The sequence below is a fragment of the Corapipo altera genome, unplaced genomic scaffold, assembly GCF_003945725.1.
Source record: "Corapipo altera isolate COAL_440 unplaced genomic scaffold, ASM394572v1 231, whole genome shotgun sequence".
Lineage (NCBI taxonomy): Eukaryota > Metazoa > Chordata > Aves > Passeriformes > Pipridae > Corapipo > Corapipo altera.
In genome coordinates this window covers 376,969-389,890 of record NW_020885037.1, presented here as the reverse complement: position 1 = coordinate 389,890, position 12,922 = coordinate 376,969, and the positions used below count along the sequence as shown (strand labels likewise).

The window sequence follows — 12,922 nt, the reverse complement described above, 5'->3', positions numbered from 1 at the left end:
TCTGTGAGTGGGGAGAGAGATGGCAAAGCCACAAGTTCATTTACAAGCAGTTTGCTCCCGTGGGGGTGAAATGCTGCCACAGTCCAGGTGCCAAAGCCAATCCCTGTTGCTGCCAGAGCTGGTGGGAACCTCGGGAAAGAGGAGTTTTGACTGTGCCACCTTGTCCCTGGGCTCAGGAGCAGATGTGCCTTTGGGAGGTGCCAGCACAGAGGGCGTGGGGGGTTCTCTGGAGAATCCCTGGGTGAGGGCAGAGCCAGGGGGAGGCTTCCTTGAGCCTGGCACAGCTGGATCCTGCGAGAGGGAACGTGCTGGGGAGAGGAGAGAGGCTGGGAAAAGGCTTGTTGAGCATGGCTGAAGGCATCACGGGCAGGGGAAGGGGGTGGCAAGGGGCAAAGGCAGGAGGGGGATGCCAGGACTCCCAGCAAAGGAATGCCAGGAAGAGCTGGAAATGCTGAATGCTCCCAGCCAGTTTCTGGATGCACCTTGCTCGAGGTGGCTCCACAGAGCTTCACCTTGGCATGTTAAAATTGGCAGAAGTAAATCTCACAGAGAGGATTTCCAAAGGAAAACCCTTTCCTCTTCAAGGGATTTATTCCCAGTACCTTCTGATCCCCCTCCCACCAGATCCCTTAACTCCCGTCTGCAGGATTTCAGTAATTCCATTGGGAGCAAGACAGCATTGGGGGAGATTCCTGGGGGTTTCTTTGCCGAGACCTGCCTCCATCCTGGTCCCTGCCTCCTTTCTGGGCCTTTGCCACCTTTCCTGGCCGGTGCCCTGGGCTGTGTCTGCCAAGGGGTGACCAGGGTGACTCCGGGTTTGCCGCCTGTGCCGGTGGCATCTCCCTGCCCGCAGAAACAGCTCCTTCTGCTGGCAGGTTCAGCTGCTTCTTGCCCCACTTGTGGACTTCTTGAATTTCAATAGGCTGAGTTACCGGCCTGGAAAGGTTTGCCATTCTCTTCTCTGCCTTGTTTTCGTAGGAAATTAGATGTAGAATTTCTACTGCTGAGCTTTTTGCTGCTTTTCCCCTTGTCATGTGATGATGGAGGGTGCAGGAGCTGGGGCTGGCTGGGGGCTGCCCTCTATTTCCCAGTCTCCCACATCCCAGGAGGCTCCCACTGATCCAAGCGTGCAGGAGACACTGATACCAGGCACATTAACCAAGGAAGGCAACAGAGACCATCCAGAGAAGGTTGTGGGTTTGGAGCAGTGCAGTGCAGAGCTGGCCCTGGGTTCAGAGAATCCCAGAATCTCCTGAGCTGGGAGGGACCCACAGGGATCATCCAGTCCAACCCCTGGCCCTGCCCAGGACACCCCAACAATCCCACCCTGTCCCTCAGAGCGTTGTCCAAATGCTCCTGGAGCTCTGGCAGCCTTGGGGCCGTGCCCACTGCCCTGGGGAGCCTGGGCAGTGCCCCAGCACCCTCTGGGGGAAGAACCTTTCCCTGAGATCCATCCCAACCCCCTGGCACAGCTCCAGCCCTTCCCTGGCTCCTGTCCCTGGTCCCAGAGCAGAGCTCAGTCCCTGCCCCTCTGCCTCCCCTGGGCAGGAGCTGCAGCCCCCGAGGAGTCTCCCCTCAGTCTCCTCTGCTCCAGCTGAACCAGCCGAGTGCCCTCAGCTGCTCCTCAGACCCTTCCCCCTCTCTGTGTCCCTCCTTTGGACACTCTCCAACAGCTTCAGATCCCTCTGACACTGTGGCCCCCAAACAGCCCCCAGGACTCGAGGTGAGGCCGCCCCAGGTCAGAGCAGGGTGGGACAATCCCCTCCCTGGCCCGGCCAGCGATGCTGGGCCTGATGCCCCCCAGGACAGGGTGGCCCTTTGGGCTGCCAGGACACTCTGCTGACTCAGATCCAACTGGCCACTGACCAGGACCCCCAGGGCCCTTCCTGTGGTGCTACTCTCCAGCCCCTGGTTCCCCAGTCTGTCCCTGCATCCAGGGCTGCCCCATCCCAGGGGCAGGATCCAGCACTTGCCCTGGTTAAACATCTTATGGTTGGGGATTGCCCAAACTTCCCAACCATGGCCAGGAGCTCTGTGGTTCAGCCCAGGTTCTCTGGTGATGGCTGAGGCCGATGGAAGGGGGTTGGAACAACCTGATCTAGTGGAAGGTGACCCTGCCCATGGCAGGAGATGGGCTTCAAGGTCCCTTCCAACCCAAGCCAGTCAGTAATTCCATGATTCCCAACTCCAGCCAGGGTGTGGAAGAAGCAGTGTGTTATCAGATGGGAGGTCTGGCTGCTGCTGTCCAGCCAAACCCACATGGCATTACCCTGCTTTTCCTCTGCTTTAGGAGTAACTGTGACCCCCCTGATGCCACAACCTGCTGAGTCCTCTGCAGCGTGGCCGGCGCTGCGGCACTCCAGCCCTTAAGCTCTTTTAGAAATTAGGTCATTTAGGGGATCCATCCTCTGACATCCTGACCTTTGTTTACTTAACGTTTAAGCCTCTGAGAGGGAACAGCAGCAGTGCCTGGTGTGCCCAGCTCCTGCTGGAGGTGAGGGGTGGGAGGTGCTGGTGTGCCATGACCTTCCCATCAGGAATGGGGCTCTGGGGTTTGGGGATTGCAGTGGGGGAACCCACTCTGAAGTTTTTGGCTCAAGTTCAAGGCCTCCATGGTAAGGTTGCAAAATGAGCAGCCTCCTCTCTCTTCTCATCTGGCACAGGTTGCCCAGAGCAGCTGTGGCTGCCCCATCCCTGCAAGTGTCCAAGGCCAGGTTGGATGGGACTTGGAGCAGTGTGGGATAGTGGAAGGTGTCCCTGCCCATGGCAGGGGGTGGAACTGCATGGGTTTTAAGGTCTCTTCCAATCCAAACCAGTCTATAAAGTTCACGTGGGCACTGCTGGCACAGGGCTGCTCCCGTGTGGATCCCAGTTGGCAGCAATGGCTGTGAGGAACCCACGGGCCAGGAGGAGTCTGCCTGGTGGGACTGAACAGAGGGGGCTTGGCAAGGAAGGGAATGCTTTCCTATTAATCCCTGCTCTTCAGACCTGGATGAGGTTTGGAAAGTTGAATCTCCACCAGGAGAGGGGGAGAAGGTGACCAGTGCACTGTAAGGGAGCAGGAGCTCAGCTCTCGTGCTCCGGGATTGTATTTCCTGTTGTCTGGAAAGCGCCTGTGGAGTCTGGTCACTCATCCTGGCGCTTGGTTTGCTCCGTCCCTGCCTCTGCCAAGTTCAGCTGGCTGGATGTGAGGTGTCTGCAGGGATTTTTTTGGCTCTGGGCTGACACTGGCAGTTTCCATGGCCACAGGCACTTCCCTGCGCCGCTGCAGCGCCGGCTCTCGGTGTTTATGGACCCGCTCTCTGTGAACTTAAAGCGACTCCTGTTTTAGCACAAGCTTTTTGGGAGGCTGTCACTGCCATGGGGGGCAGAGGGAGCTGCCTCACAGAAACAGGCTTTGCCTCTCAGCGGGGCCCAGGTGCTTGGGGGCACACAAAACACATCCCCCTTCCTCTTACCCAAACCCTTGTCTTCTCTCTTCTCTGCAGGGAAGAGCAGTGACAGAGCCTCGTACTCCACGTTTGGAAGAGACACAGGGATGCCAGGACTAAACCAGGTAATGATAAAATGCAGGGAGGTTTTTTTGCTTGATTTGCTGGCTCCCAGGAGCGAGAGCCTGTGAATAAAACCAGCCTGGGGTTTGCATCTCACCTCTGTGCACGGGGTCCTGGAAAGCCTCTGCTCTGCTCCAAAACCTCTGTGGAGCATCAAGAGTTCACACAGGCGTGTGTTGCTGGCTCAGAAGAGTTGTCAGAGGTTAGAAAATGTTGGTTGTAGCAGCTTCTCACTTCTTTTCCAAACCTCTTCAGTCAGGCTCACTTGTTTTGTTATTGTTAATCCTGGCTTGTATTTAATCAGCCGTGACCCAGCTACGCTGTCTTGGTGGGGAGTTCCAGTGAGTCAGATCCAAGCAACACCTTTCCCTGTGCCAGGGTGGCCAAGGAAGGCATCTTTTCCCTCCTGCTGCCTGCCCTGGGGCTCTCTCTCTCTCTCCCTCTCCAACCCAAAAATCCCTCAGTACCCTGTGTCCCAGTTTAGGGGAGGGAGATTCCATGAGATGGTTTCTGTGCTGTTGTATCATCATTTCAGTGATTATTGGGCAGTGTTTGTGTTTTATGGTGGAGACCCACAGCCAAGTTCTGTGTTCAGCTCTGGGGCAACAACATCAGGACGTGGAGCTGCTGGGATGCTCCAGGGCTGGAGCCCCTCTGCTCTGGAGCCAGGCTGGGAGAGCTGGGGGGGTTCACCTGGAGAAGAGAAGGCTCCAGGGAGACCTGAGAGCCCCTTGCAGGGCCTAAAGGGGCTCCAGGAGAGCTGGAGAGGGACTGGGGACAAGGGATGGAGGGACAGGACAGGGGGAATGGCTTTAAGCTGAAGGAGGGCAGATTTAGGTGGGATATTGGGAAGGAATTGTTGGCTGTGAGGGTGGGGAGGGGCTGTCCCAGGTTTCCCAGAGCAGCTGTGGCTGCCCCATGCCTGGAAGTGTCCAAGGCCAGGCTGGAGGGAGCTTGGAGCAACCTGGGCTAGTGGAAGGTGTTCCTGCCCGTGGCAGGGGGGTGGAATTGGATGGGCTTTAAGGTCCCTTTAAACCCGAATCGTTCTGACATTCCATGATCTCCACAATCCAGGAGGGACACGGGGGCAGAGCTGCCTCTTGCAGCCACAGCCCGGCCCCGTCGGGTCACCCCGTGTGAACCCCGGGCCGTGCTGGGGGAAGGACTCTCTTCCTGTGGGGAATACCACAGGCGTAAATCCGAGCCCGGGAACACAGTCCAGCAGCCCTGGGATGATCTTCCCTGCTGCCACCAGCATCCAGAAATAGTTTCTGGGGAAGGAGCGAGCACCTCTGCTTTGATGTGTTGCTCCAAGTGCCCCGTCAGTGCCCAGAGTGGCTCCGGGGAAACAGTCCCACCATTTGATCCACGGGAGGAGCTTTTGGCCGGACAGCTTTTATTTCATCTGTGTACACACACGCACACATTACATGTTTTAATTTTACACAAATTGGTCATAATTTCCTCCTCTCTGAAGTGAGGATGTTTCCTTTGCTGGAGCAGCTGTGCTGGCTGTGCCAGAGTGGATTTCATTTACCACTGAAGCTGCTCAAACAAAACCGGGCCCGGTGCCAAGTGTTGCTTTTGGATGTGATGGTTTTGCTGGGCTCTCGTGGAGGAGGGGAGATATAAGGTAACAGAAATGAGGGGGGGGGAATGGTGCTGCAGGGCTCTGGATCGGGTGGCAGATCCCATTTGATGTGAGGGGGAGACAAAACCCCCTTGTGTGGGGCTGGGGAGGTGAACGGAGCCAGCTGTGACCCCCAGAGCAGTTGTTGCTTCTGGCTCCCGTTTGGGGGAGTGAGGGGAGGGTTGACCTTTTTTTTTTATTATTTTTGAAAAGATGAAAAATGTTCTGGTGGAGATGCCCTGGCTGAGGGAGCAGGTTCTTCCCAAAAACACTCTGCTCCGAGGCAGAGCCGTGGCTTCCTTCTTGTTTAACGTTGAACCATCTCCAGAGGCATCTTGAGGGAGAGGGAATGGGAAGAAAACCCCTTTCTCTGAGAAATGGCCTTAAAATCCCAGAGATGCCCATGGGAGGAGCTGGGCAGCAGCTCCTGGGATCCCTCTGGGCTGCTTTCCTTGGCGGAGCAGGTCCGGTGTGACGGTAACCTGAGCACTGGAACAGATTGCAGGAATGTCACCAGCTGTGAACACACAAGCTCCTCTTTCCCTCCCTGACCCCTTTCTGGAGGAGACGGAGTTTGAAAGCAGAGGTTTTTCTTTCCAGTTTCTCAAAAGCCTGAAATCCTCCTTTATTTCCCTCTGTTGCCCTCGGAAGATGGGTCAAAGCCGAGCTTTTGGGACTTGAAGGCCCTTTGCCAGCCCTGTGCAATTCCATGTAAATACACTGAACTTCCTCCCGAGGTGAGGGGGGCTGGAGGAAAGGCAGGATTGCTCCATCCCAGGAGGGAGAGAGCACCCTGGGCTCCAGCTCCCCCAGCTCTGCTTCCCAGCGTGCCCAAGGTCAGCCGGGATAAACACGGGGGAGGAGTTTCCTGGTTTTAGAAAGAGGGATTTGGCTTTTCTCTGATAAAACACAAGAGAAAACCACCCTGAGCAGCAGCAGCAGCTTGTTCCCAAGCAGGACTTGCCTGTGTCTGGATGTACCTGGGAATAAACCATTTTGCTTTTGCCAAAGGCTGAGCTCAGGTGTGAGTTTAACTTCGGAGGGAAGACAAGCTCCAGTTCCCCTGAACTTGTGTTTCTTGTCACAGTTCCCCCTGCACCCTCCAGAATCACTTTCTTGCTGCTATTTTGGGCTTTCCCAAACAAACAGAATTGGCTTATCCCACCCTCCTGGGCAGCAGGTGAGCTGGGACCACGATGCTCCCCATGATGGCACCTGCTGGTTTTCCTCCTTGGCTCGCAGGGGTTCCTTGCTGGGGTCCTGCAGGAAAACAGAAGCTGAAAGACCCTCTTGTTCCTCCACACCTACCCCATACCTCCACCCCCATATTTACGGGTTTGTTTTCCCTTCTGGCCCCTTGGCTTGTGTTTATTTTTCCCCTCAGCTGAGTTGGTGGGAAGGTGTCTCAAAGCAGCTCTGTTCTCTCCCAGCGAGTAGTTTTTCCAGCGTAATTCCATGGAAGGGCTTCTCTCTCTCCTTGTTTGCAGGCCGGGTTCCTGCCCAGCGAGATGGGAATCGCCAGCCCGAGCACACTTTCCCCCACGGGGGGCAAAGGAGGGTCCCAGTATTTCTCTTACCCCAACAATCCTCGCAGGAGAGGTGCTGAGAGCAGCATTGGTGAGTCCCCACGTGCCACCCCCGGGTGCCACCGCGCTGGTTTTGTGCCACAGCTTGAGGGAACCTCAGGGATGTCACCCTGAGGGCAGGTGCCCTCGTGGGATCTGCCTTTGGGAATGAGGAACTGAGGCTGGGGATGAGAACAGAGGGGTTGAGGATGACAAACTCATGTTGCCATGTGCATGTACCTGGCGTGAATTTGGTTTTTTGGGGGAGGGGAATGCATAGAAATATCTTTATATATCTGTTTAGAGATGTCTAACTTTAAAAAAATGAAGGGCTCAGAGCCAGGTGGAATTTCCTTCTTCCTGGAAAATGTCAGGTTAGCTGAAAGCAGCAAACGGCTCGAGGTTCTTCTCAGAACATCTCCAGCCACACTGCACATCACTAGTCATTCCTGGAAAACCTTGGAGTGCATTGGCATTCTGTTTTTATGGCCAGTGGCCCTCCCTGGAGCCCAAGAACAGGGTAGCATGAGGTCCAGACACTCTGTCAGGACGTGGGAACTGCGCCCTGGGACACAGGGAATGTTCACTCTCTCCCTGCCTGCTCCATAGTTCCCAAGCAGGACTTGCCCATGTCTGGATGTACCTGGGAATGAACCATTTTGCTTTTAGCAAAGGCTGAGCTCAGGTGTGAGTTTAACTTTGGAGGGAAGACAAGCTCCAGTTCCCCAGAAGTTGTGTTTCTTGTCACAGTTCCCCTGCACCCTCCAGAATCACTTTCTTGCTGCTCTTTTGGGCTTTCCCCAACAAACGAAACCAGAAGTGACCCTGTGTGATGTGCTTTTCAGAAAAAGGCAGTCCCCACCCATTTTCAGCCTGGAAAATGATTCTTCTGTGTTCTATGGGATGAATTTCTCCTCCAGAGAAACATCCCAGCAGAGTCCCTTGCTGTGTTAGCACCCTGCCCCCCCCAGCCACAGCCTTCCTTAATTATGACAAATAATGACCTTAATTATGAAAAATAATAAATAATAATGATGAGAAATAATAATATTAAAAATAGAAATTAAGAACATATCAAATTAAAATATCAGAAGCACTGGTTGTGCTTCCCCTTGAGCCACTCATGATGTTTCTCCACCACCTCCCCCTGAATTGTCCCCCCCCCAAGACACTGTCCCTCCAGAGCTGGACCTGGAGAGATGTACTGGGGGCTGGTCCTGGGAAGCACATCCCTGCTTCCTGCAGCAGTGAAGCTTTCCCAAGTATATCCTTATGTAAGGAGAAATGAAAATACAACCCAGCCCTGCACGTGTTCCCTTTCTCCACAGACCCACTTCAAGTTAAATTGTTTCCCAAAAAAAACCCCAACGAGGGTTTATAACATTAAATATTATATTTATGGGCTCGTTCTCTCCCAAGGAGCCCTTCCCCGTGGGTTGACACCTCTTGCTGCCCTGGGATCTCTGTCTGTGGCTGAAACCTTCCCCCAAAAGGTGCAGATGAGGTTTGGAGAGGTTCATCCTTGGACATTTTCACCGTTGATGCTTCCTTGGCTGCGGAACATTTGGGATCTGAGCCCTGTCTGTACCTGCAGCTTCCAACCCTGGAGACTTTTGCTGTAGCTGGTTTTCCCTCCCACTAAGCCCCTTCAAAACTTAGACCCTCTCTTCTCTCCCCTAACCCAGATGGACAGCCCAAAAAGGTTCGGAAGGTGCCTCCTGGACTCCCCTCCTCGGTAAGTGCCGGCAGCGTGTTCCCCACAGGTGTCTCCTCCCTCCCTTGGGAATTATCCCAATCCTGGGAGCTGCCAGGGTCCTGCAACCCCAAACATCGAGGGTTTGGATTTTAGCAGGATGGGGAAGGGTTTTCCCAGCTCCCAAAGCAGGAGAACGGGGAAGTGATGCGAGGGAGAGCTCCTTAGGGAAGGAGCCGCAGCATTCCCGGTGCGGGGGCACCTCCCCAGCCGGAGCCCTGAGCCGTGGCCTCCTGCCCTGCGGCCCCTGCTCTGTTTGACGTTATGTCGCGAGTGAAACGCGATCCTCGAGGGGTCGGATTTCACTCCAGAAGGGAAACCAGCGCAGTTGGAGCGGGGAGGGCAGCTGAGCCCGCTCCAGGTGTGTGTGCACTGCCCGGGCTGCGCTCTGGGAAAGCTGAGCAGCCTGCAGGAATACGCTCCCCCTGCTCCCGCGGCTGTTCCAGGGGAATAGGCTGAACAATGTCTTTGTGGCTGCAAGTAATGGGATCTCCAGGAAAGCTAATTGGAGTGGGCTGGAGGGTTCCTGCAGGAATACGGGAGCTGTCTGGCGGCCGAGGCTGCATTCCTGGCTGGAGCGTTTGCGTGCTTGGAGGGGAACGGGATGGCTCTGTCCCCAGGGCTCTGTCCCAGGGCTCCATCCCCAGGCTCTGTCCCCAGGGCTCTGTCCCCAGGGCTCTGTCCCAGGGCTCTGTCCCCAGGCTCTGTCCCCAGGGCTCCATCCCCAGGCTCTGTCCCCAGGGTTCTGTCCCCAGGCTCTGTCCCCAGGGCTCTGGCCCAGGGCTCTGTCCCCAGGCTCTGTCCCAGGGTTCTGTCCCCAGGCTGGGGCTGTGCCCTTGCCCAAGTGTGTCCTGTCACTCTCTGCCAAAGCTGGTGCTGGTGCAGTGCTCCCCCATTCCCCAGGGAACACCCCCATCCATGGGGGAGGTCTGTGCAGTTGCATTCCCTGGCTGCTGGCACAGAGCTGTAACCTCCACCACAGGCTCTGCCTTTGGAATTGCACCCTGAGATGCTGGTTTGGGAGGATGGAGGGGGAGGAAGGCACTGAGGGCTTGCCAGGTTGGGCTCACAGTCTGGAGGGTGTTGAAGGGTCCGTGTGGATCCCCATGGTGCAGAAACCAGCTCCAGTGAGCAGGGCCAGGTTGCCCCAGGTCTGTGTTTTACCAGGGAAAACCTGCTCAGAGCAGAGTCCGTGTTGCTGCCTCGAGTTTCTGTGTGAAATGTGGAGCTTTTAAAGCCCAGACAACATGTGGGGAAAACATCACTCCCAACAAATGGCCTTTATTGGCCTCGGATTTCAAAGTGCCGGGACTGGACCCGTCCTGCTGGCAGTGCCCGGGAGGGCCCCGATTCCCACAGGAAAAGCCACTCGGCATTTGCCAAATCCCAGCCCCTTCCCTGTGTCTGAGCCGACACCTGCACGGTGGTCTTTCATAGGATGGTTTGGTTAGACAGGACCCTAAAGCTCATCCAGTGCCAACCCTGCCATGGGCAGGGACACCTTCCACTAGCCCAGGTGGCTCCAAGCCCCATCCAACCTGGCCTTGGACACTTCCAGGGATGGGGCAGCTACAGCTGCTCTGGGCAACCTGTGCCAGGGCCTCACCACCCATGAGGGTGAATTTCCTCCTCATGTCCCCCCTAAATCTCCCTCCTTGCCCTGGCTGGCACCTCGGCTGCCCCTTGATGCCAAAGCTCTGATTTCTGGAGCATGGGCTGGTGCTGCCTCTTTCCCTCACCCTCCCTGTGCCATGAGCTCCGGCTTCCTGGTTTGTTTTTGAACTTCCACACCTGGGGAGAGAAATCCGTGCCGAGGCGGCGGGAGAAGTGTGAAGCAGAAGGAGTGGCCTCAAAGGCAGTGGATCAAAGGCTCTTTCTTGTCTGACTGGCCCGTGCAGGAGCCCGCCCCGTGTTATCACTGGACCCCGTGCAAAATAAATAGGTTAATCAGCATCTTATTAAAATGAAGTACTTTAATCTGTAATTCCCGAGCTGCTTTGAAAACTCGCCGAGGTCAGCGGCTGGAAGGGTTGGGGGTGGCTGGAGGGGGAGTGATGATGCCAAAGGCACCGAGAGGCACCAGCAGCGTGAGGTGGTTCAGGGGGAATGTGAGGGGTGATGCCAGGCAGGGATGGGCACAGAGAGACCTGTTCTGGTAACCTGCAGCCTTTGGGCTCAGTGCTCACATCCTGAGGAGGCCACGGAGATGCTCCAAAGGCTGGAGCCCCTCTGCTCTGGAGCCAGGCTGGGAGAGCTGGGGGGGTTCACCTGGAGAAGAGAAGGCTCCAGGGAGAGCTGAGAGCCCCTTGCAGGGCCTAAAGGGACTCCAGGAGAGCTGGAGAGGGACTTGGGACAAGGGATGGAGGGACAGGACAAGGGGGAATGGCTTCCCACTGCTAGAGGGCAGGGTGAGATGGGATATTGGGAAGGAATTCTTGGCAATGAGGGTGTTGAGGCCCTGGCACAGGTTTCCCAGAGCAGCTGTGGCTGCCCCATCCCTGGAAGTGTTCAAGGCCAGGTTGGATCAAAGTAGCAACCTGGGCTAGTGGAAGGTGTCCCTGCCCGTGGCAGGGAGTGGAATGAGATGAGCTTTAAGGTCCCTTCCAGCCCAAACCATTCCATGATTCCAGGCAATAGGTTGCCTTCAGGACACGAAGCCCCTTGGAGCCTCCCTGCAGCTCTGGAGCTCCTGACCACAGGCTGGTGTTTCCAGGCACAGGACTCAGAGCTGGATGGGGCCCCCCAGGCCCTGCTGCACATCAGCTGCTGAGCCACAGGAACCCGGGGAGGGATTTTGTGCAAGTCAGTTCCTGCAGGATTTTGTTGCCGCAGCGAGCGCGGTGCCGGGGAGCTGCTTCGGCCTGCGAATTCCCAGTCTGGTCACTGCTCTGTTTAGCCTCAGTCTGCCCGAAGTCCCACCCCAGCTCCTGCGTTTGAGCAAGAAAAACAGGGAGGGGAAAACAACCCAACACCACAAAGCGCTGCAGATCCCAGCGCTGGGGCTTTTCAAGCGGCTCTCGCCGCGCTGGCAATTTTAACCGGAGGAAATGACCTCACCTGGAGGTCCCCGAGGCCGCCGGCTGAGGGCTGGGGCCACGGGCTGGGGAAGGGCTGGGGAACGGGGACCTGGCCCTGATTTACTGTTTCCTGCAGCGCTTGGCCGCCGGCTCGGCCCCGGCTCGGCCGCCGTGCCCACACGGAGGGGCTCAGTGCTCCTCACTTGGCTGGGGCAGTGAGGGATGGAGTCGGCTTTTCACGGCCTCCCCTGTGCCCAGCAGTGAAGGAAAAAATTTGGAGTGGTCAGGGCCGGAACTGTGGTGAAATTTGGCTCCAACAGGAGTTGGGGGGGGGGGATGTCCAGGATGGGGGAGCAACAAGGCGAACTCCCCTCTGTTCTACCTCTACCCCTGCTCTGCCTCCCCCCTGCTTTGCACCCCCTTGCCCCTCCATCCCTGCGATTTTGCTCTCCCGGTTTCCAGCGGGGATGTAGGAAATGGCTGTTGGGGCCGGTGGCCCCCCCGCGCCGCTGCGGCGCAGCTGCCTCTGGCGCTGGCCCGGCGCCAGCCCCTGGCAGATGGCGCGGGGCTCTTTAGGCTGCTTCCCTCGGCTCCCCGGCCCAGCTCCCGCCATTTAATCAAATTATAGGAAAAGGCAATTTGCTGGGTTCTCGTTCCCCCCCTCCCCACACACACACACACACCCCCCGCTCCGTTCCCCCACTGCCCGCGCGTGGCTCCCCGTGCCCGCGGCGCTGCCCCCGCTGCCCCTCCGAGGCCAAGGGGCCTGGAATTCTCTTTTTCGAGTGAGGGATGAAGGGCAGCTGCCAGTGTCTGTCAGGATTTTCCCTCCCCCCTCTCTTTATTTCGTTTTTTTTTGCCTTTAGTTCACGAGTTCCCCACAGAACCACGGAATCAGGAGCGTTGGAAGAGCTCTCTGAGGTCATCGAGCCCAACCATCACCCCAGCACTAACCCCTGTCCCCAAGTGCCACATCTGTATGTCTTTGAACACTTCCAGTGATGGTGACTCCACCACTGCCTTGGGCAGCCTGTGCCAGTGCCTGACCACTCTTTCAGTGAAGAAATTTCCCCTGATATCACACCTGAGCCTTCCCTGGCACAACTTGAGGCTGTTTCCTCTTGTCCTTGTCTCTGTCTGGGAGCAGAGTCTGAGCCCCCCCCCCCCCCAGCTCCCCCCTCCTGTCAGGGGGTTGCAGAGCCAGAAGGTCCCCCCCGAGCCTCCTTTTCTCCAGGCTGAGCCCCCCCAGCTCCCTCAGCTGCTCCTGCTGCTCCAGACCCTCCCTCAGCTCTGTTATCCCTTCACCTGCTCTCCATCCACAGCACCAACACCCACAAGGTGATTTCAGCTCCTGTGGCTCTGCAGGGTCCAGCCACCCGTGAGCCGACACATGGGGAAGGACC

At 56.9% G+C, this 12,922-nt stretch overlaps 1 protein-coding gene across 15 annotated transcripts in view; it reads left to right on the top strand.

Moving 5' to 3' along the window:
- The window catches only part of TCF3 (transcription factor 3), a 76,427-nt gene that overhangs the window by 48,374 nt on the left and 15,131 nt on the right, over positions 1-12,922 (top strand). For all 15 annotated transcript variants that reach the window (XR_003531796.1, XM_027668383.1, XM_027668381.1 and 12 more), the window contains 3 exons: positions 3,489-3,556; positions 6,672-6,801; positions 8,435-8,484. Coding sequence is in view for 14 of the 15 variants with exons in the window: in XM_027668383.1 (XP_027524184.1) it covers positions 3,489-3,556; positions 6,672-6,801; positions 8,435-8,484 (248 nt within the window). In the remaining variant the exon portion in view is untranslated. The remainder of the gene's footprint in view (positions 1-3,488; positions 3,557-6,671; positions 6,802-8,434; positions 8,485-12,922) is intronic.